Source organism: Macrosteles quadrilineatus, unplaced genomic scaffold (assembly GCF_028750875.1).
Source record: "Macrosteles quadrilineatus isolate MER2022 unplaced genomic scaffold, UCM_ALF_1.0 Scaffold_7__1_contigs__length_78375512, whole genome shotgun sequence".
NCBI lineage: Eukaryota > Metazoa > Arthropoda > Insecta > Hemiptera > Cicadellidae > Macrosteles > Macrosteles quadrilineatus.
The window spans coordinates 77,382,518-77,404,805 of NW_026542600.1; the positions used below are offsets into that span (position 1 = coordinate 77,382,518).

General features: G+C 33.8%; 1 protein-coding gene across 1 annotated transcript in view; it reads left to right on the forward strand.

Annotated features, from left to right (window-relative positions):
* Positions 1-22,288, forward strand: part of LOC128998062 (membrane-associated protein Hem-like) — a 45,292-nt gene that overhangs the window by 8,216 nt on the left and 14,788 nt on the right. Inside the window, exons 3-13 of the mRNA XM_054424030.1 lie at positions 2,262-2,405; positions 5,489-5,631; positions 6,561-6,722; positions 7,559-7,674; positions 8,746-8,956; positions 10,798-10,894; positions 12,718-12,880; positions 15,898-16,071; positions 17,201-17,405; positions 19,242-19,374; positions 20,681-20,800. Of these exons, the coding sequence (XP_054280005.1) occupies positions 2,262-2,405; positions 5,489-5,631; positions 6,561-6,722; positions 7,559-7,674; positions 8,746-8,956; positions 10,798-10,894; positions 12,718-12,880; positions 15,898-16,071; positions 17,201-17,405; positions 19,242-19,374; positions 20,681-20,800 (1,668 nt within the window). The remainder of the gene's footprint in view (positions 1-2,261; positions 2,406-5,488; positions 5,632-6,560; positions 6,723-7,558; positions 7,675-8,745; positions 8,957-10,797; positions 10,895-12,717; positions 12,881-15,897; positions 16,072-17,200; positions 17,406-19,241; positions 19,375-20,680; positions 20,801-22,288) is intronic.

A 22,288-nucleotide genomic window follows, 5' to 3' on the forward strand; every position in this document is an offset into this window, starting at 1 on the left:
AATATATTTTAGGTGCTGCAGTTTTAGTAGTGACTAATACGTGTGTGTCTTGAATAACGATATTTCAGGTGTTGTAGTTTTAGCAGTTAGGTACTCGTGTGTGCGTGTCTTATATAACTGTATGGTAAGTTGTGTAGGTTTAATGCTTACTAATACTTGCATGTTTTTATTTAACTGTATTGTAGGTGTTGGTATAGTCGTATTTAGCAGATTAGCTTCTTCCCTTTCCCCAAGATCGACGCATCTGTCCCCCACCACTACTGCACCTACCTCCGGACCTGTATTCTATCCTAACTGTGGTTTGCCCACAGCACTCTGTCCCGAACTGTGGTTTGCCTGCAGCACACCTTTCTTTCCATATAGAGAACAAATTTGGCAATGATGATAGCGTGGGTTTCATTGTTTAAGATTTTATATCTTATATTCTTTGTCTGAGCCATGCGTTCAGAATATTAGTTCGCCCTTTACTTTCGATTCGTTAAACATTTTAACCCCTGGAACCGCAACCCAGCGCGAATAGCTATCCGGCAACCGGGTCAAAACCGGGCTTGCATATCTTCCAACGACTTTCGGGAAAATACATCGTAATTTGTAAATAACAATCACGTTTTAATATATATACCATTATAATGACCATTTGTATGTTTTACTTAGTAGGTGCTGAATGGTATAACACTTGTAACATACTTGATTGAGATAACCTAGTTAGTACTTATTCACCCTGGGTGTTTGTAATGTGTATGAGAAAATAATAAGAAGTTTATATCTGGCAACTTCCAATATCAGGTCTTGAAATTTTGCAGAATCTAAGGTTTTCTGTTAGAAGAGCACCGTCCTTTAGGTATATTTTTAGTTTAAGCTGTTGTCTTTTTTTAATTATTTCAAGACATTATTATGCCTCAATGTAAGCCTGATAATATTAAGATAAATATGCCATCATAGGATAATAAAAAAAAATTAAAAATCATTGAGCACTCAGGGATTGAGCTAAGGTAGCTAACATCTTAAATCCAGTATGCTGCAATTCACCTTACTTCCTCCCTCTACATACATACGCATAGTTTATATGGAGAAAGTATTGTTTTGTCAACATTTTTTAGTTTTGGTTTTGTGTGGATGGGTGAAACAATTTTTTTTGGGACAGTTCCAAAAATAATTTATAAGATTTTTTACTTTGTATTTTTGTACATGATTAACTCTAAGTTATATAAGATTTATAGATGTATTACATTTATTGTATGACTTACTTACCGCAACATCAGTTACAAAAGTAGCGCCGGTTACTTGTTTATTTGACCGTCGCTAAGTTGTGATGAAAAATTATCATATACGAGATATAACCTAAAATGCCAGTATTGGTTTCTAGCAAACCTGTCCACCAGCATTTTTTATTGAAGCAATATCAACATTTGACTGTTAATCATTGTGCCTTTACTTCTCGCGACCTTTGCTACAGTATAAAAAAATAAAACATCTAGGTTTATTTAAGTATTTTATAAATTATTACTTACCGGTACATAGCTGAATTTCGAGCACACGCACAATGGACCTCACTGACATCCCCTTCACAACTGACAAGGAACTGGCGCTCGACTTGCCATATAACGGCTAGAAACATAAATATCGAACCTTGCGCTACTCAACATGTTTAGCTACCTACTCAACATGGAGACCAAGTTTTAAAGCGTTATATATAAGTTTACAGATTATCTATGGTGTAGTACTCATGTTTATACGTTAGGATACGTTGTTTGGATTAATAATAAGCAACTAAAGTTGATTTTTTAACATTAAATTAGGACAAACAGATTTTTAAAGTGGAACAAGACCGTACTGGGGACGTGTTACCAGCGCTACAATTCCGGAAGTTATATTTATTATACATATAAAAAAAATTATTTTACTCAAAATAAGATATCCAGTTACAATGAACAGTGTATTTTGCCTTGTTTTCAATTAAAAACAAATAGTTGAAACCAGATTCAATTCATTTCTCAAACAAGGACAGTGATTGTCCCTAAAAAAAAGTTCACCTATATACCCGTTTTGGGTCACACTGAACACAAAAAGTGGCTTTCAAAGTGATGTTTGTGGGTTGTGTGTGTGGATGTGTACAGAGCTATAAACTTCACCTTTGGTCTGATTTTGATGAAATTTTGTGGGTGCGTACTAATCTATAGTATCTCGAGGTGTTTTTTTAACTGTGATTTTTAGTGGGGATTTTTCCATAAAACCCCATAAAATATCTTTTTATTTTTCAGCTTCAAGCCATCACACAGATTCGAAGTGAGATCATAAAGTCTTTGTCTCTTTACTATTACACATTTGTAGATCTCTTGGATTTCAAAGATGCCGTTTGTGAACTTCTCACAACAATGGATGCATGTCAAGTGCACCTGGACATTGTAAGTATGTTTTTTTAATATTTGATCAACATGTATTGTTTACATCAATTCATATATTCAGATGTACGTAATAGAAACAGGTAAACATTTTTTTTCAAGAGGTTGGCGGCCTCTCTTAACCTTGCATTTGTCCATCCACATAGGCTAACTGCCCATGCGTAGAACGTATCCAGCAAAGCAAGGGGTGAGCCAGTACAACACGAAGGTGGACTGTAATGATAAAATGTTTGCAGCAGTGACCAGGATCCGAACCCACGACATCGCTGCCTTGGGCCCGAAGTCTGTGACACTACCGACCCCACACAATTATATGATATTTATCTATTCTACCATTCCTTTGTTTGGAGGGTCACTTTTTATCCAGAAAATAAATCACAATACCCCCCTCTAAGCCAAACCTGTAGACTAAGTCAATTTCCATTTGCCTGACTCAAATATTTCCTTAAAACATTAATTGTAATTTGAGTACCAAGGTTTGATGCTACAGGGTAGGCAATAAAAATGTCTTTTATTGAAATGTAATAAAGCTTAGCATTAAATCTAATTACTAAGCTAAATTTGATCAAAATTCATCCATAAACAAGCTTACTACAATAGCTTATTTAACCTCCATAAGAAAAACTTAAATTTAAATTTAGTTTTTAGAAATGTTCTTCGTATTCTCATTAGGTATACAACAATGATCAATAGGCTATACTAAATTATTTGTTTTAAGCTCTACAAAATAGTTAAGAAAGAAGGTGAAAAATTTTATGATTTTGTGTTGAAAAATGGGACCCTATAAAACCCTATTTCTGTAGTCTGGTCATGCTAGTTTGCAAACTTGTTCGGATACAATTAGGTTTACTCGAGTTATTGTTCCAACAGTATCTGAACGGAATGTGTTTTTGGTCTCTGGGGATATCAAAACGAAAAAGCATATTGGTCTTGGGTCTAGTTCTTACGTTGAGACCTACATTAATAGCTTATTCCCAGGGCCGATTTGCCAAATAGGCACCGTAGGCACGTGCTTAGGGCACGAGACAATTGGCTTTTTTAAGGGGGCCAATCAAATTTTAAAATACAAGAAAATGGTGGTGGTTGTATTTGCATGCGGTCGTGGTAAACTTCTGATAATCCCCCATGTAAACATCGTAATCGTCTCCCGCGATCGCGGCAAAATTCTGACTATTTCCCGCGGTCGTGTAGACATGATCGTCCTCCATGATCGCGGCAATATACGAACATATCCCGCGGTCATGAGGAGATTATCATCGTCTACCGTGAATGAGACAAAAATATGATTTTACCCGCAGTCATGTGGACATGATCATTGTCTTGCGTGATCGCGGTAAAATTCTGATCATCCCTCGCAGCAGTGTGTAGACAATAGACATAGTATCGTCTCCCGAAGTCACGGAAACATCACTGTTGTCATGCGCGATCGTGGCAAATTGAATACTCCAGGTAGAAATTCCAAATTCACGCATAATTCCCGGTTCAATAACACTCAAACATAATTTCCGGCTTTCTCGGTCAGTGGACATTGTGTTATAGGCCTATACGCAATACATTGTATATCGCAATGGGGCGCTACTATTACTTCATACTGTGGCTAGGGCGCTGAGAGGGTCAAAAACGGGCCTGCTTATTCCTCATATGGAAAATTTGCTGAAACCTTAATTTGATCCAAACATGGCTTAACTACATAATCCTCTTGTGAACATTCTTGAGTGGGAAATCTGTTGGTACATATAATTTTAAAATTCTATTTAAATGTGATGTTGGTTTTTAGATAATTTTTTGTGATGATTTTCAACCCTTTTTGTGTTTGGAGTTACTTGCCATGCCATTAATGATACTAAACAGTAGTTTGATTTTATAATAAGCTAACATAAAATGTTACAGTGAACAAACTGTTTTAATCTATAGTAAAAAAAAGATTCAACATATAATGTTGATGTGTAAAACCCCTACAAAGGGCACTCGCTGATCAACATTGTACAGCATACACCTAATAACTTCTCTCCTTGTGTTGTATGTACACTGAACTATATGAAACACTGGAACAAACACCGAATATAAATAGAATTATAAGCAAAAACATGGCAGTAACTTTAGTTCACTAACCAATTGATAAAATGTTTCTCCTCAAATTTGACAAAAGGAACTCACATTGGTGGGTAATGAAAAAATTACATACAAAGTGAATAGCCTACAAATAAAGATCAGGGGTAACAAGTAGCGATGTAATATGCAAGCAGTGGAAGTTTGATGAGTCATGCGTGGGGACCAAAGTGATGAGGATTATACCTTCGCGCAATTTCAGATATTTTCCAAATATTGTCTGTTGCTTGCGCCCAGAACAAAATAAAAAACTCTTGCGCCCCTGACTATAGCCGTGGTACTGACTATCTTGTCTAAATACTAGATATGTTAAATAAATATGTTAAACAGCCAAGATAGATATTTCCTCATATCTTTGGTTTGAAAAATCTATTCTCGTATTGAAATAAAACAATTGAACAATAATGCTAATCCACTCATTTCACTGAAAACACACGTTATTACCTTCCTTGTAGCAAACCTAAATACAGTACTTGTTAACATTAATTATGTTTGAATAGAAAAAAATGTGATATTATTAAGGAAATATTTGAGTGAAAATCCAATTGGATGTATGGAAATTCGCTTAGTCTGCAGGTTTGCTGCAGTGGAGATATTTATTTATAATCAATATTCTCAGTCTCATATCGTACAATTTTAAGAAAATTTTGAATTTAGAAATTATGAAATGATTCAGATAAGACAATATTTATTTTGAACTCAGTTCTTTGTTTCGTATATATTGTTTTAAAATGTTATTTGATTATAGACACCAAAAACCAAAATGAATTTTGAAAAAAAGAGTGAACTTATTGTAAAAACATAATTCATCACAGAAGCTTAACTGCAATAAGCTAGAGGCTCACACTTGTTTCTAAAAACTTTCCATCTCTATTTTATCTATAAAAATTAAGTACTCTGTTTAGCAAATATACAATATTTTTACAAACTGTGGTTCTACAATATTGATTCATATTACATTGTAATTTGGTTTCCAGACCTTAAATTTCGAGCTTACCAAAGCTTATTTGGACCTAGTTGTTGCCTATGTCACTTTAATGATCCTGCTGTCTAAAGTCGAAGATAGGAAAGCAGTCCTAGGACTCTTCAATGCAGCGCATGAAATGGTTCACAATCAAAAGTAAGCCTAAAATGTGTATAGCCTGATAAAAATAGATAAGATTTGTTGAGGTTTCCTGTAAGTATATCTTTTGCAGTTTTTTACTCAGGTTTTATATTTTTAATTCCTACCATGCAGTTGATGTAGAAACTATTTTGATGTAATTGTGATAGCTTTAATTTTGTGTGTAGCTTTAAATAACATACTTCTTTTTAGTAAGAGTTAGCTTAAGATTTAGAAGTTTGCTATCTAGTTAGACATTCAAACCAAGTAAGCCTGCAAAGAGGTAAATAAGTAAGAGAATCTGGCCTAAAAGTGGCTTTGATTAAAGGTTAGGCAAGTATTAGTGATATTAGTGATTCTCTCATTTTTCAAACACAAACCCACAAATACATCCTTAGTAGAGTTTCTTTGTATATTTTTTAAAATAAGAAAATAAAAATAAAATACTTGTGTTTTACCAATTTTGCAGTGAGTAGTGAATTAATTAATTTAATTTTATTTTATTAATTATTTGTGAGCTATAGCTTTGTTACTCTACACCGCAAATAAAATGTGTACAAGAGCAAAGTCTGATTCTTTTAAATAAGCAAATGAAAGTCATGGATGAATGAAAATGAGGAGTTAAGTCTGGTTTTTAAATAAAAAAAATCTACTTAAAACATTGAAACTGACTCAGCCTCTTATTTTCTACTCTTCATTTTTTATATGCAAAATACAAAATAGCTTCAACACCAAAGAAACCTTGTAGGCTTATTAATTGGTAGCCTAGTTGGTATGAATTTTAAACACCATAAAAAATATGACAGTTGATATGATGAAATAGCTTTGTCACATAAAGCGGATACATTACCCCTCCACTTTCCTCTGCCAGTTTGATTACGCTTATAGCTTCAAGGGATTTTCTATGTTTATCATGTTACTTATCATCTGTTTTTGTTATTTTACAGTGACTTGAGCTTTCCTCGGCTAGGCCAGATGATCATGGACTATGATCCTCCGTTAAAGAGGCTCTCAGAGGAGTTTGTTCCTCATGCCAAACTTCTCTACTCCGCCCTCATCTCTCTCTGGCCCATATTTCACTCACATAACCTCTCGGCAGACAAGTGGAGGTAAGCGCTATACCTCATTCTATAATTTCTCTAACGATAAGATTTATTTTTATAGCCTATTATGTTTTGTAGTTATGTTCAGATTCAAAAATGTATAATCTCAAATTCAAATATTAATAATCTGAATCTTAAATTTTTACAACCTTTACTGGAGTATTTGATTTATAAATCTCTCTTATTATATTTGATAATAATCTCTGCTCTATTCTTTCTGATGCTACTTGGCTGTTGATGTTCTATTCAGAACCCCTTCCCCCCTCATTAGCTCAAGATGTGACCTTCACTGTTTCTTACCCAAAACCTCCATTAGTTTCAATCAACGAAATGGTTTTTTTAGTAAAATAACTAAATAACTGACACCCTTTTTAATTGTAAAAGAAGGAGGATAGCAACTAGCTTACCTTAAAAGTGTAGGTAGGCCACAGAACATCTAAAAGATACACTGTGCACACAATATTTCGTCCCCTGAGGGACTTTGTCAAGTGTAGAGAAAGAGTTTACAAATCCCCCTCAGGGGACGAAATATTGTGTGCACAGTGTATCTTTTAGATGTTCTGTGGCCTACCTACACTTTCAAGATAAGCTGCTATCCTCCTTTTTCTACAATTAAAAATCCTGGCCTAGAGCCTTTCCTTGGAACAAAACTAACACACTCTTTTAAAAAGCCTTCTTTCAAGTCTCCTTAAAAGCCTTTGTTATCAATACAAAAAACGATTGGTGTATTGGGATTCTCTATGGATACTATTTCTTATGTAATACATTTTATATATTATTTACCAAAAGTGTATTTGATGGTTGAATTGCGTGACATCAATATGACCCCATTTTATTTGCAGATCTGACCAAAAGTTGAGTTTAGTTGGAAATCCTGGACAGCTGTTGAAACCTTCTCAAACAGAAACAATATCTTGTGAATATCTTTCAATGGAGAACATGGAGAGGTGGATTATATGTAAGTGTACCTGTTGTAAACAATCAACTAGATTTGATGCTCTTTTTCTTACATCAGAAGTAGAGAGAATTTGTGATGTTGAATAGAATTCACCAGAATCCAGAAAGTCTCATGGAAGCCAATATTTAAAAAAATTGCATTTCTAGATTGAACTACAAACATACTATTAATAACCCTGTCTAAGTTTGATCTTTACATGATCAAAATTTCAATCATACTTACAAAACAAGGTTTAAATAATTTTCAGTTTTCCCACACCATCAAAAAATGGAGGGATAACAATAATTAAATAACTTCTTGATCAGCATTGTACGTGTTATTCAATTTACGGAAAGTAAGTAAAAGAAACGTCTTTTAACACTTAAAACATTTGCCTTTTGCCTATTGGGTCTGATGATGATTGGAGTGTCCAATCGAAATTGATCACCACTAACCATCTTTTTGTATATTTACCGTCTTGTGAGTAACAGTATAAGAGTAAATATATGTTCTAAGTGTTATAAGATGTTTCTTATATTTACTTTCCGCAACAACAATTATTCCAGGTGGTACAAATAAACCAAATTAAAATATTTATGTATATTTAAAAATTATTTATACTTTAACCTTATCCCCTTCAAGGTATTCTCTGTTGGAAGCTATGCACTTGTCCCAACGGTTTTTCCAGTATAACATTAGTAAGGCCAGTTTAAACATTAAAGGATTCCATGGCACTCCACACTCATTTATAGTGTCTGAAAAGTAAAAATAATAAAACATCATAATCCCAGGATTGATCCCGGGATCATCTTGGACAAGTCCTGAAATCCCAGGATTGGGTTAAAGCCCCAGGATTGGCTAAAACACATACTATGTAAGCTCGACCAAGGCTATTCGGGTTATTTTTGGGTACCGATACCCCCTCGTATGGAAGAAAAATGTATACCAAACTGTCTCTAAATATGGGCAGATGCCTGCGGGTAGGCCTGGATCCAACAATTGTTATCTTTAAGTGAATACTTACTAAGAGTAAATTAATTTAAGTAAATTACCATTTCAAGAGTTATTTCTATGTGTTGTGGTATATTACAGTTGGATTCATGTTGTGCCACCAAGCTCTACAGCAAGAACAGCCCAATAAACTGTGGCTAAGTGCATTGGAAAACAGCTGGGTTCTTGCCCTTTTCCGCGATGAGGTCATCTACATCCATGCCTACATACAAGGGTTTTTTGACACCATCAAGGGCTATGGCAAAAGAATCTCAGAAGTGAAAGACTGCTACAATCAAGCTATTCAGAAAGCGTAAGCTTTTGTTACCTACCCAATTTGAGATTGTTTGTGTGTAACCCAATGAAAAAAAAAACAAAAAAATCCAACAGCTTTTGTTTTTTTGTTGTTGTAGAAATTAAAAAAAAATTTGCAGCCCGTGTTAATCTTAGGTTAACAAAGAGTCTTGTTGATAGGCCTAAAGGTATACAGTGTAATTGAAAAGTCCCGGAACGGTGTAATATAATTTTTACCTTTATTGATAAAGTATTAAAACTTTGTATATCAATAATAACCATAAATGTCTACTCTTTGAAGCTATAATTACATTTTTACCTCTTGAGGGGGATGACCCACGAGGAGTAAAACGAAATTCTCAAATAGCAGCAGAGGTCAAGTTTGGTATCAAATTAAAGGCCTTATTTAGTAAAACACAATGCCACAAACCCAAACTCAAATGGACAACCAAGTGAAAAATGGCAGCCGTTCAAATATTTCTTTAATCTGCAATTTTGAATCTTTTAACGGCTGCCATTTTTAACCCTGCTGATATTTTCAGCTCAAATTTGCGGCATTGTATTCTACTAATAAAGACCTTTAATGTGATATGCATATCGTACCTTTGCTTAAATTTATGATTTTTTCCGACTTGTAGCGGGCGCCTCACAGTCAGGGCCGCCCCGAGGGTAATAGACACCTGGGTGAGATAAAAATTTTTGCCCCCTCCCCAAAAAAAGTATTTGGGGGGTTTGTGTTAATAGACCCAACGTCCGATATATCGGTATCGAACGTTTGGCAAGTATTTTTTATAAACGTAACAACTACACTAAACTAAATTACTAAAACATTGAATTTATGACTCACAACGGACATCACGAAACTACTATGAGTTGACGTAAGAGTTTGAGCTTTGAGGTTAGAAACAAGCAAGTGTAGGTGGTGCGTGTGGGCGAATGCGCAGTGTGTGTGTCCCGGACTCGCAACATTGCCAACAAGTCACATGCCAGACGTTTGTAGTAATTACGAGTTGTATATTAAATAACGTTGTTTCCCGTAAAATATTTGTTTGCGGTTTGCCGATAAATTTTTATCTTCCAAAGCCTCGGCGCCCCCCTAGCTGCGGCGCCCAGGGCGGTCGCCCTGCTCACAGCATTATAAGCACTGCAAATTCAAGGAATCTTTGATCAGCTTTAATTTTTTACTCCATTGTCCGTTTGAGTTTGTGGCATTGTATTATGTATTTTACTAACGGAGACCTTTAATTTGATACCAAACTTGACCTATGCTGCTATTTAAGAATTTCGTCTGACTCCTCGTGGGCAGTCCCCCTTAAGGGATAAAAAAGTAATAATAACTTAAAAGCGTAGACATTTATGGCTATATTTGATTTACCAAGTTTCATTCCTTTATCTATAATAGTATAAAATATATTATACTGTTCCGGGACTTTTCAATCGCACTGTGCAGTATACTGTATTAGTGTAGATATCACTTGTAATATGAATAAAAACCAGGTAATATTGGGGAATATTGCCCACTATCTCTTGATATCCAAAACTTTAAATTAAGAAAACAAGCTAATGTGATTGTTATTGTACAACATTCTATTTATTTAAAAACTAGCTCAATTCAAGAGGCTATATTTGCTTACAACTGTAAAGCTGTTGTTGTTCCATTTAATGGAAACTGCTTCAACATCACCTTATGGGTCATTTTCAAGTGTAGAAAGTAGGGTTTTCTCTATGAGGAGGCTATATAATTTCTTACAAATTCAAAATAGCTCACAAACAAAAATTGTATAACCATACAATAAATATAACTTGTATATGTAATAATATATCAGCTTGGCATTTTAACAACTTGTCAATATTTTCCAGTACCTACAAACATAGAGAACGAAGAAAGTTCCTACGCACCGCTTTGAAAGAACTTGGACTGATTTTGACAGACCAGCCAGGCCTTTTGGGACCAAAGGTATGATATTCGTCATACAAATTATGTATCAGGGTGTCCACACAACGGAAATCCCGCGAATTCCGGAAATAATAAGGAAAATTTATGGCGCCGTGGATTTTCTAGGAATTATACAGGAATATCAGCAAAATGTGAGGCGTTTTATTTCATGTAATTAATTAATGTGATACGGAAATAACTAACTGTAAAATTGACAATAGACTATATCAACAAAATGTAATATTGTGCACAATCATAATATTGCGTTATCATAATATTTTATGATTCATTAAATTGTTTGTTTGAAGTTCATTGTTGGTGATGGTGAGTTAATGTTGTTCAAAGGTTCATTCAATTGGTTTTAAACCCAGAAGATACTCAATCTCAGTAAAAACCAGCCATACTGTGGACAACATTAAATAGCTTTAAACAAAAAAGTATAACGTGTCTGCTAGAGATAGACAACATGTTGTGTAACCATTGGGAAAAGGAAGTATTGAAATTAAATTAAAACAGAGTGAGGTGATTAAAAATAATATCAACAAGCGTTGATGTTCGCTTGATTGATAACAATAAGACATTTCATATCTTTGTAAAAAGATTATACCAACTTGTACATAAACATTACAAGACTGATAAAAAAATTGAATTTTACATAAAGAGAACATTCAAATTGTCATTCTATTCATCCATACAAGATTTTCTTCGGACACAGGTTTTCTTCAATACATTAAACAAATTCTAGGCTATTACTTGTGTTTTTTTATATATTATTTTCCCATTCATCTGTTAGTAGCTCATCCTATGTGTCTAGGTTATTATAAAATAGGAAATAAAGTTACCATTTTTGTTATTTATTTAAAACGTTGTCATACTTTTACCAATTAATCATAACAGGGGTATTGTTGTTTTGAAAATAGATTCACTTACTGAAGAAGTACGAGCCTAATCTTGTAGGCTATTGCCATTGTATTCTGATAATTAACAACAATCTTGGTGTGTACCGGTATTGCCTTCTAACAACATTGACAACATCATGACCATCACAAGCATTGTTGTTTGCCATTATGCAGTCCTACTTGGTCTCAAATTATTTAATTTGTCTGATATTTATTGTTGTTTATGATTAAATATGTTTTTATACAATCTAAATCTTAAGTACTAGAATTATGATAGCGACTTTGCTACTGTTATAACCTTGTTGTTTGTAACTCAAGCAATGTACATAGGCCCTACTTTTGACATAGCCTATTGTACTATTATGTAATTAATGACTGAATAAACTACTATTTTGACTATTACTAAATAATTATGAATAGTCTTTTGATGCTTTGGAAGAGCTGTAAAATTGACCAAGAAAATGTTATTGTGCCTAAGATAAACTAAAGGTTGATAGATGTTGATGTTAACTTTGCACCTAAAAATACAATAATCTTATTCTGTACTAATCAAATTATGTTTGTCATATTGAAGTTCCTTTATTAATTAATTACTAACTTCCTTTTCAGAAAAATCTTAGTGCATGGTCAAATTTACAGTGATTTCTGTAGGTTCTCTCATGACAAATTTTGTTACCATAAAATTTCTGCAATAATAAACAGATAAGCAACTCTCAAACAACTGAATAAAATGAAATAAATTGTTACACAAGTTGGAGGGATAGTGTCTGGTACTAAACGTATCCAACAGTATGTATTGTTATATTCTTGACATTATATTGAGACTGTATGTGTAATTATTTGTAATGAGCATTCTTTCAGCTTTTCTCTTAACAGCCTTGGGTTTGTGAAGTTTGCATTGTCTTACAATTTATTGATTGTAATAAGTTATCTTTGGGTTTACAGGCCTTGCTCATATACATTGCCCTCTGTTTTGCTCGAGACGAAGTCTATTGGCTTCTCAGACACAATGACAATCCACCTCAACAGAAGAGCAAAGGCAAATCTGCTGAAGACTTGGTGGACAGGCAGCTTCCGGAGTTGCTCTTCCACATGGAGGAACTGAGAGGTGAGCAATTCAAGTACAGGAAAGTGACAATTACCCAAAGCCGGGTCATCTGAAACGTCAGTTAACTGAAAGGAAGAGAGAAACAAATCTTAATTAAATTGCGTACCTATTTAGAAACGGCTGCTTAATTATTTCCTACGAGAATAAATTCTCACCCTGAATACCCAGTTTCCACTCAGTTGCCTATGGACATTTACCAGTGACAGTTTGCCTGCTATGTACAAATACATAAATGTTGATTCTAACTTACTTTGCTATCTAAGCGTTAGGGGTCTGCGGGTCAGACTTTTTTGGTTCGGGTCGGGTCAGGTCGGGCCGATAATTTTGGTCCTCGGGTTTCGGGCCAAAATCGGGTCGGGCCAAAAATTATTAATTACCGGATTTTTTATATTTTTTTAACTCCTATCTGTGTTTTTAATATTACTTGAAAATAACATATGGGAAAAAAATGTATTTATGTATATTATTTCATGTTCATAACTTATTTACAGCTTAGAAGTTGCCTCAACTGCAAGAAAGAAGAAAATAATTTTTTTTATCAAGCCATTCTTTCCCATTTTCATAACTGTTGAAATATCTAAACAGCTATATTACAACAAGTTTGTAATGGAACTTAATATAAAAGGATCATAAACAAATCAATTAACCTTATCACAAGTTTAGGGCCTGTGGACTGGCTTCAAGACTGCAAGCAAGAAGAAAATAAAAATTCTATGTTTCCACCATGCAATATGAATCATTCATTCCCTGCCTCCTAACCTCCTAAGTACAAAAACCTCACACTTACAATAGCATTATTAGTTACATCATCATAAATAAAGAATTATCTATTATTGGCATTAGTAGGCCTACAGCTTTACATAGGAATTATTTTTTATAGGGCCTAAAATAGTAATAGACTAAGCAACATGACAAGTGGAGAACTCATTGAAGAAAAGATATTGTGTAAACTAATTTACTATAAAACTCTAAAACAGTAAAAATAGCACACATACATTGTTTATGGTATAGTTATAGTAAAGACTGTAAAAATTGCATATCATGTCATAGGTACACAGTTATAGATACACAGTTATAGGCACAGTTATTTATAGGTATTGCAAGAGATCCTAAAACAACTGATTTTAGCTAATAAATGAAAAGAATTAAAAATCCATAAACTCAAGTCAAACAATATCACAATTATTAGGTACCCAAAAAGGAACTCTTAATATATAGAAAATATTATATTAAATCAAGAGAAAAGAAAGTTAAATGCTAATTTGGCAACATAAGCAGACAGCAGACATTATAGTGCCCTAATTAGCAACTCAACTCAATGTTTTTATACTGTAAGTCAATGTTTTTGAAACCGTAGGGTCTTTTTCTCGGAAGGAAGGGTAGTAGAATGTAAACAAAAAACCATGAATCACTCTCACAGCCGGGCCCGGGGACACTCAAGGTTACAGACCCTCCCCCTCCCCACCCCTCCCCTCTTACACAACCCGAGCCAGGCCGGGACACTCAAGGTCATAGACCCTCCCCCTCCCCCGCCCCTATTACACCAACACCACCTGGTTGTTCCAATTGCTGACAAAATGCAAGTAACGAAACAAGGAAGTAGAGACAAAAAGATATATTTTCTTTATTCAAAAATATAAAACTGTTACAGATAATTTATAAAGAAATTAATTCATGGTAGTTTGTGTCTTGTAAATATTGTATTGGATCTTAGAAATATCTTTTTTGAAACTCTATCTAACCTAAGAAAAAAATAATTTTACTGATGAAAACTTTCATAAAATAAAATTATAAAATATTTAGGCCTAACCTCTTTGTAGACTTGCTGATACTTGATACTTAAAAAAAAAAAAAAATGAAATAGTGACCATACAGTGCCTAACCAGACGATCAGAAGTGTTGTTTTGTTTTGTTACTGAATGACAAAAAGGACAATAGGAAAATAAAAGAACAAGATACAGATCTGTACACTATATCAGATATTTCTTTTGTTTATAATTTATTATGTAAATAAAATACTAAAATATATTTTAAACTAGGTATGGAATAAACAATAAATAATTAAAATGGGACCTCTGGATAAATAGTCTTTCTTTTGACTTCGTTTTCTTTGCACTGTTGAGTCACGGCTTTTGTTTTGTCAGTAGACGACTGGCTCTGGCTAGTGACAGTAAGGCAATTGCTCTGTTGTGTCTTTGTTCTTAAACGTGACCAAACTTAATATTTAATTCTAATTTTAACATTTTAATTCCTCTGTAATAATATATATAAGAGTGTTTCTTTGAAAATTACTTATTATAACTTTGAAAATAATAATAATTTTTTTTGGCCCGACCCGATCTTGGCCCGAACAAATCTCTGACCCGACCCGGTCTCTCGGGCCTTCCGCTGGCCCGACCCGACCCGAAAAAATCGGGGACCCGCAGACCCCTACTAAGCGTAAATGTGTCGCTTAAAAAAAATTTAGATCTTGCGGTTGAAAGAGGTGCAAATGGTTCAAGATTAGCTTGGGATAATGTAGTTGGAAATATCCTGATATCTGACATGAAATAACCTTGCATTACAAAATGTGTATGTGTGGGTTTATGTCATTTAGCTTCATTTAGCGATAAATGCCAGCATCGGATGTGTTTCTTGTAACCAAAAAATGTATCACTGACTGGACGCGGCGGGAGATTATGGTGGAGATTATGATGAGCCTTGTAGCGGCACACAAGCGAACTACGTATTTATATGCCAGCGCTTACTTAAAAAACCGCTCCCGTATGTAATGTAAGAGCTACTGAACTTTTTTTAATCTAAAAAAACTGTGTTTTGGACCATAAAAAATACTTCAAGTTTGGATTCTGAGATACCTTGATAATGCATGAATGATTCTTCATCACTGTTCACTTTTTGGTAACTAGACCCATGCCTATAATAATATTATATACTTGTAGTTAGACTTAAAGAAACATATAGTACTGAAGATTTGTTTGTTTCATCTACTTGTTCTACAACAATAATCTATTTGGCAGTTCTGGTGCGCAAGTACAGTCAGGTGATTCAACGCTACTATGTCCAGTACCTGGCTGGGTTTGATGCCATCGCACTCAATCAAATGATGCAGAATCTCGCTGTGTGCCCAGAAGATGAGAGCATCATACTGTCTTCCTTATGCAACAATATTGCCAACCTAACTGTCAAACAAGGTTAGTAGTGTTATGATTATCGGGAGGGTTAAATTATAAAATAGTTTACAGTTAAATGTTATACAGTAGCAATATTGAGAATGAGAATGAGAATTTTATTGGTCTTTTAAACATGCAGTTACATGCAATCAGACAAGTCATTTATAATAATCATCTGGTAACAATCAGTTAGGCTAACAGTCCCAGTTTGTAAACTGGGTTGACTTAACTTAAATCACACCATGCACATAACAGGCAAATATAATAAATAAATAGTTAAATAATGGCAACTAAAATAGTAGAACAAATAGTGCACAAACTACTCCTATCTACTTTCAAAAACACACCATGCACAATCTACTTAAACTTCAGGCACAGCTACAATCAAAAGCACCTACTTACAATAGCTGTAGGAATTTCAAAAAAATCTTATAGCATACAAAGGATGCACCAATAACAGTTCTCGCAGATTCCGTTTAAACTGACGAATCTCCAGGTTTCGTGCTGAATAAGGCAAAGCATTAAATAGTTTTATTGCTAAGATATCACAGTTTAGAAACTAAGTCTAAAATAAGGTATATCTATTAGATTTTTATTGGTAGTAAATTTTCTAGAGGCTATAGTGCTCGCCCTCAAATTGGATTGAACCCATCCATCTCACACAATTAATCTTTTGATTCAATATGATTTTATTTAATTTCATATAACTTTATTAATTTAAGTACAATACATATATACAGGAATGGCGTCAAGAGTAATTTAATAAAACTAAACTAACTTAACTAAAATGTGTTCATGGACACACACACATATATATATATTGACAATCAGTGTTTTTGGCCTCTAGGAATATCTAAATGAAGAAGTTAATCGGTTTAATAAAAGTTAATTTAGCTACTTTTCTATAGGGAAATTCGCTAAAAGTAAGGGGGTGATGGATAAAAAGTTATAGAAAATAATATAAAAATGTTATTTTACTCCAGATAAATAGGCCTACTTATATCGAAATATTAGAAAACTAACATTAACTAAAATATGCCGTGGGCAGAGAAATTGACAGAAAAAGGTCAGGGAATGTACTAAATATTTTTTTGTGCGAACCCTGTTGAAGTCGTTCCAGTAAAATTATTTAAATTGTCTATGGTTCCAGTTGAAGATAATGAGTTGTTTGACTTCCGAGCGCTGCGACTGGATTGGCTGCGACTGCAAGCGTATGCTTCGGTTGCAAAAGCTCCTCTCGCTCTAGCAGAGAATAGAGACCTAGCATCACTGCTAGACTCAATCTTGTTCCATACAAAGATGGTCGACTACTTGGACGAAATGATGGTTGAAACATCAGATTTATCCATATTTTGGTTAGTATCTCCTTCATACAATGTTCTTAGGTGGTTTACCTAAGTCAATCTTTAATTTCTCCTACACCTGATTTTGTTACATGCAGTAGACTTCCGATTATCCACGAGTGGATTAACCACTCTGCGGTTTAGCCATGGTGGAAAGAATCAATATAAAACCAATATATGAAAGTTAAATGTATAATGAAATGATATATTCTTTATTGGCTTTTCAATTTTTACAAATTATCGACAATTTCATAGCACAGCTAAAATTATAGCTTAATCGGCTAATGAATAGAATACTTATAGCTAACTAAACAAAAGAGACATATTACAATACTTATTTGAAATATTACAACTGAAGAATCTTACTGTTTGTTTAAAAAATCTTCTAAACTATAAAACAGGTTATTGTTCAGTGCAACAATACAATGTATTCTTGAAATCCTTTATAGTGTGTGTGATTTAATTATGGATTCAAGAAAGTTATATACATTTTAAGTGACAAAACTATGTGGCTATTTAGAGTTTTGCTAACGATGGAATTCTATTGAGGTATGGTTCTTATTTTTGATATTTTGATTGTGGGTATTGTTTCCAAATTTTAAAAGATGTTGATTTTTCAAGCTTTAATGTCATATAGGCTACAATACAATTTATACCATATAATTAATATACAGCTACGGCCAAGATATTTAGCATGATGAGCTATCATCTTGCGGACAGACTATTGTTTGGAGTCAGTGGTGGTTCCAAGGGGGGGGGGGGTCTGTAGGGGTTAAAGCCCCCCCCCCATTAGGGGTTTGAAAAAAATCAAACATACACGTCATAAGAATGTAAAAGAGGTTTTTGGACACTGTACCAGACGTTAAAAATTCACTGCTTTAAAGACTAAACATTTTTTGGGGGTGGACCCTCAGACTCGCCTCCTGATGTGGAACAACCCCGCTAGCCCCCCTTGACGAGGTCCTAGAACCGCCAGTGATTGAAGTTGCTGTTGTTAACTTCCCCGACTGCCGATGAGTCACTGACTAAAACCAATGAGTTGATAGTTACATTTTGTATGTTTTACTTTTTGTTATTACTAGGCCCTTACATAAGTTCTCCGATATTACTTATTTTCTAAATAGACATTTGTTAAACAAAGTTAAAAAGTACAACGTGAACACTGCATTTAAATCATTTTATTATTGGCGTTTTTGTTTTAGGTTTTGTTTGCATTATCCACGTTTTCAGCTATCCACAATCACTCAGCCACTCTTTATATTCAATTTACCTTTGTTATTGTTGCCTAAGTTCATATAGGTAAGATGTTTAAAAATATTTGGCCACTTATTATCGTGGATAATCGAGAGTCTACTGTATTTTATTTTATCCGAGTGTTATATGAGTTATGATATCTTGCAATTACTATGATTTTCTCTATTTAGTTGAATTTAAACATTACAGAACTGTTTATAAATTGTCATGATTGTTTGATATTGTTTGTGACAAACAACATTTTGAGAATGCTAGATCACAGCAAAGCTATTTATGAATGAACTAATGTACCTCAAGGCGAATTTAAAACAAGTGTCAATTGGAGATCACAAAATAAGAAAAAAACAGGTCTTATCGGAAAATAAAGATGATATCTAATATGAAAAGGCATACAGAAAATATATTTCTAGGAAGGTGTTTTTCTAGTACACACTTTGTATATTTTATTTTAATCTCAAGTCTGAGATCAGGCTAGAACAAGAACAATTCTTGTACATAGCTGAAAAACCGCCCAGCCATAAGTCATTGGCCCCAACAATATCAAAAAATTACAGCTTTATAGATATAGCATTTACAATCATTTTCTTTTTTTAGTTTTTACAGCAAGATCTTTGAGGACCAGTTTCACATGTGCTTGGAATTCCCAGCCCAGAACCGTTATATTGTTGCATTCCCACTCATCTGCAACCATTTTCAGAGCTGCACTCATGAACTCTGCCCAGAAGAGGTAATTTTTACTTTAAAAAACAATTTGGACGTGTAATACTTGGTTAGGCTAATAAAAATCCAAACTTGTCACTTTTGATCGTATTTGAGGTAATCTTCAATTATCTCAACTCCACTTAGATTTGAAACGAGCCAGCAAAAATCAATAAAAACAAATATTATAAACTAAACCAATTTTATGTCATAAATTATATTTATTTCACTTAAAATTAAAACTAATTGGCTGAATAGAAATCTTGAAAAGTAATAGAGTTCAACAAGCTTACCTGAGAAAATTAAAGTGTATTTTGTCAAAATATTACCATACAAAGTAGTACTACCACGGGAAAATAAGCAGAAACTCCTCTTAAGTAATCATATCATTACAAGATCATTTCACCTTTGTTTTTGATCCAGAGTGTTTTAGAAAACCTATAATATATAAGTAAAATGTGTCGTTTTGCCATATTACAAAAGTAATTTTTTTACTATCTTAGTTCGAGTGTACGCTGAGATAAGGTGAAGGTCAGTGATACTTTTTTTTTGACCACAAGAAACATATCCGATGACTGAAGGTTATGGTCCTAATACAATGAGTGAGGGTAAAGTGCAGAAATGGATTAGGGAAAGTAAAACTGGTTGTGGAAACCTTTGTCCTTCCTGGTCTTCTATGAGAAGTCCGGGCACCCACCTTTAACACAATACAGTAGAACCCCTCATATCTGGCCACCATGGGACCAAGCCCCTGTCCGGATAACGATTTGGCCGGATAAACCAACCTACTACTACCCATTATTACTATATTTTCAAGGCCATTTTGGAACTCTCAAACTCGTTTGCTCTTTACCCTCACTTATTGTTATTTAGGGCAAATAGCTCCAGTCATCTGGCAATCAATAATTCAATAATTTAAAAATTGTCTAGACACAGTAAAGTCGTCAAGTAAAGTAAACATCAGCTACAGAGCTGTAAATGGCGCTGTTCTGTTCACAAGTGATACACCGGCAAGTGGTCTAGTTGCGGTGTACACACTAACTAAGAAGCAATACGAACAAATGGCCCTTATATATAACAAAAATTCCCTCCTACAAAACTATTTACATATTTTAAAACTTAATTTTATATTTAATTTGTGTAATAATTACTATATTTATTAATAATTCATTGATTTTTATTAAGCATGCAATATGCTTGTCAAATTTTTTTTATAGTATCAAGTGATCACTGTTTGTATTAGTATCTAAGAATCAATCAGTCAATCAATGTTCCAACAATGACAGTGTATAGTGTCTGTTTATAATTAGGGACAATTTTGATTTTATTTTTAGCGTCACCATATTCGGGAAAGAAGCCTTTCTGTGGTCAACATGTTCCTTGATGAAATGGCAAAGGAAGCAAAGAACATCATTACAACTATCTGTGATGAGCAATGCACAATGAGTGATAAGGTACTTGTGATATCTTAAATGTGATAGCATAGGAAACAGGATGTATCTCAGTGATAATCAACTAGCTGCCTAAACCCATGCATCACAACAGCTCATAATGCAAAATACAACAGAATAGTAACACAACAGTTATTGCTAATAATTAGAAGTCTGGGGGTGGTAACATTTTGGTTTTGGGTTGAGCTCATAATAAATACTTATGTTCAAAAGTTACATTTTTTATTAATATTTTTCCTTCATTGTGGATGTAGCCTCCGGATTGCCAAATAATATTAAAAAGGTTTAAATACCTGCTATCAAGGAGTCGAAACTAGTTGCAACTGCAATTAAATGGATTGCTTGATAGCAGGTATTTAAACCTTTTTAATAATATTTTTCCATGTTTTTGTGAACAAGTTCGCCTTCTCCTCATACTTCTTTCACCTTCTAATCTAAAAAAAAAAACTCAAGTCACTTCAACTTTAATAATTTTACCTTTTTCTTGTTAAGCAATGTGTTACATATCTTACAATTGAAATAACTACACTTTACTATGGTAACTCTAATCGTTAAGAGCCAAATGAGACAGAATGAACCCTATTTTAAAAATCAGTCCAAAATCTCTATTCTCAAGTACAATTTGTTTGTAATACAATAAGGAATCTACTGCAAATAGATTCTCACTATTATTAATTTGGTTTGAAATAAATTACAAAATGTATATTTTCTTCTTAGAGGTTTTACTAGAATTGATTGCAATGTTGTGACCATCCCCTGCGGTCATGTCAATGCAATTCACATACCATTCCCGTTTTCCTGTCGACTGGAAACTTATCTTGTTGCAAAAAATCTTGAGTGTTTTTGGTACTCGTCTGACCAACAGACAGTTTGAACAGGTTAAAATTGCCCGATTTTGAGTCTTTACCCGTGGACCCCTTGCAATAATTCAACGAAAGTAACAAGTTATGATTAACAATTATTGTATAAAATGAAACCTCCTTCATAGCAGATCTTCTACTCTTATACTTAAAAACACCATGATTGACTAATGATTCAATGCTTATAGATGTATAAGTATTAAATTTAAGTTTAGTGATTGTACTAAAACTGGGGCTACTTTTAGGGAGAAATGTGTAAAACCCCCTTTCTCATTAATACAACTCTAAGGTAATTTCTGAAAATGTACCTGATTTCTAAACTCTGTTGCCATCCAAAGACAAAGAAAAAGACAATTTTGGGCTTAAGAAACTATGTAAATTCATTAAAGAAACTTTCTGAATCATAATTAAGAATCTAGAGGTTCCAGATTTTTAAATAAATTCCTTGCAAATGCCCTTACTTTTAATAATCCATTATCTTAAAATCTGACATGAACTATAAAATTATGATAGCCTACACCCTGAATGCTTAGTTTTATTTCACACAGTTAGGTAAACAGTACATATATGGCTTCTTTTCTGTTTTTTTGTAGTTAATTTTTTGTCATTGTGTGTTTAGAACGTTTTTTTT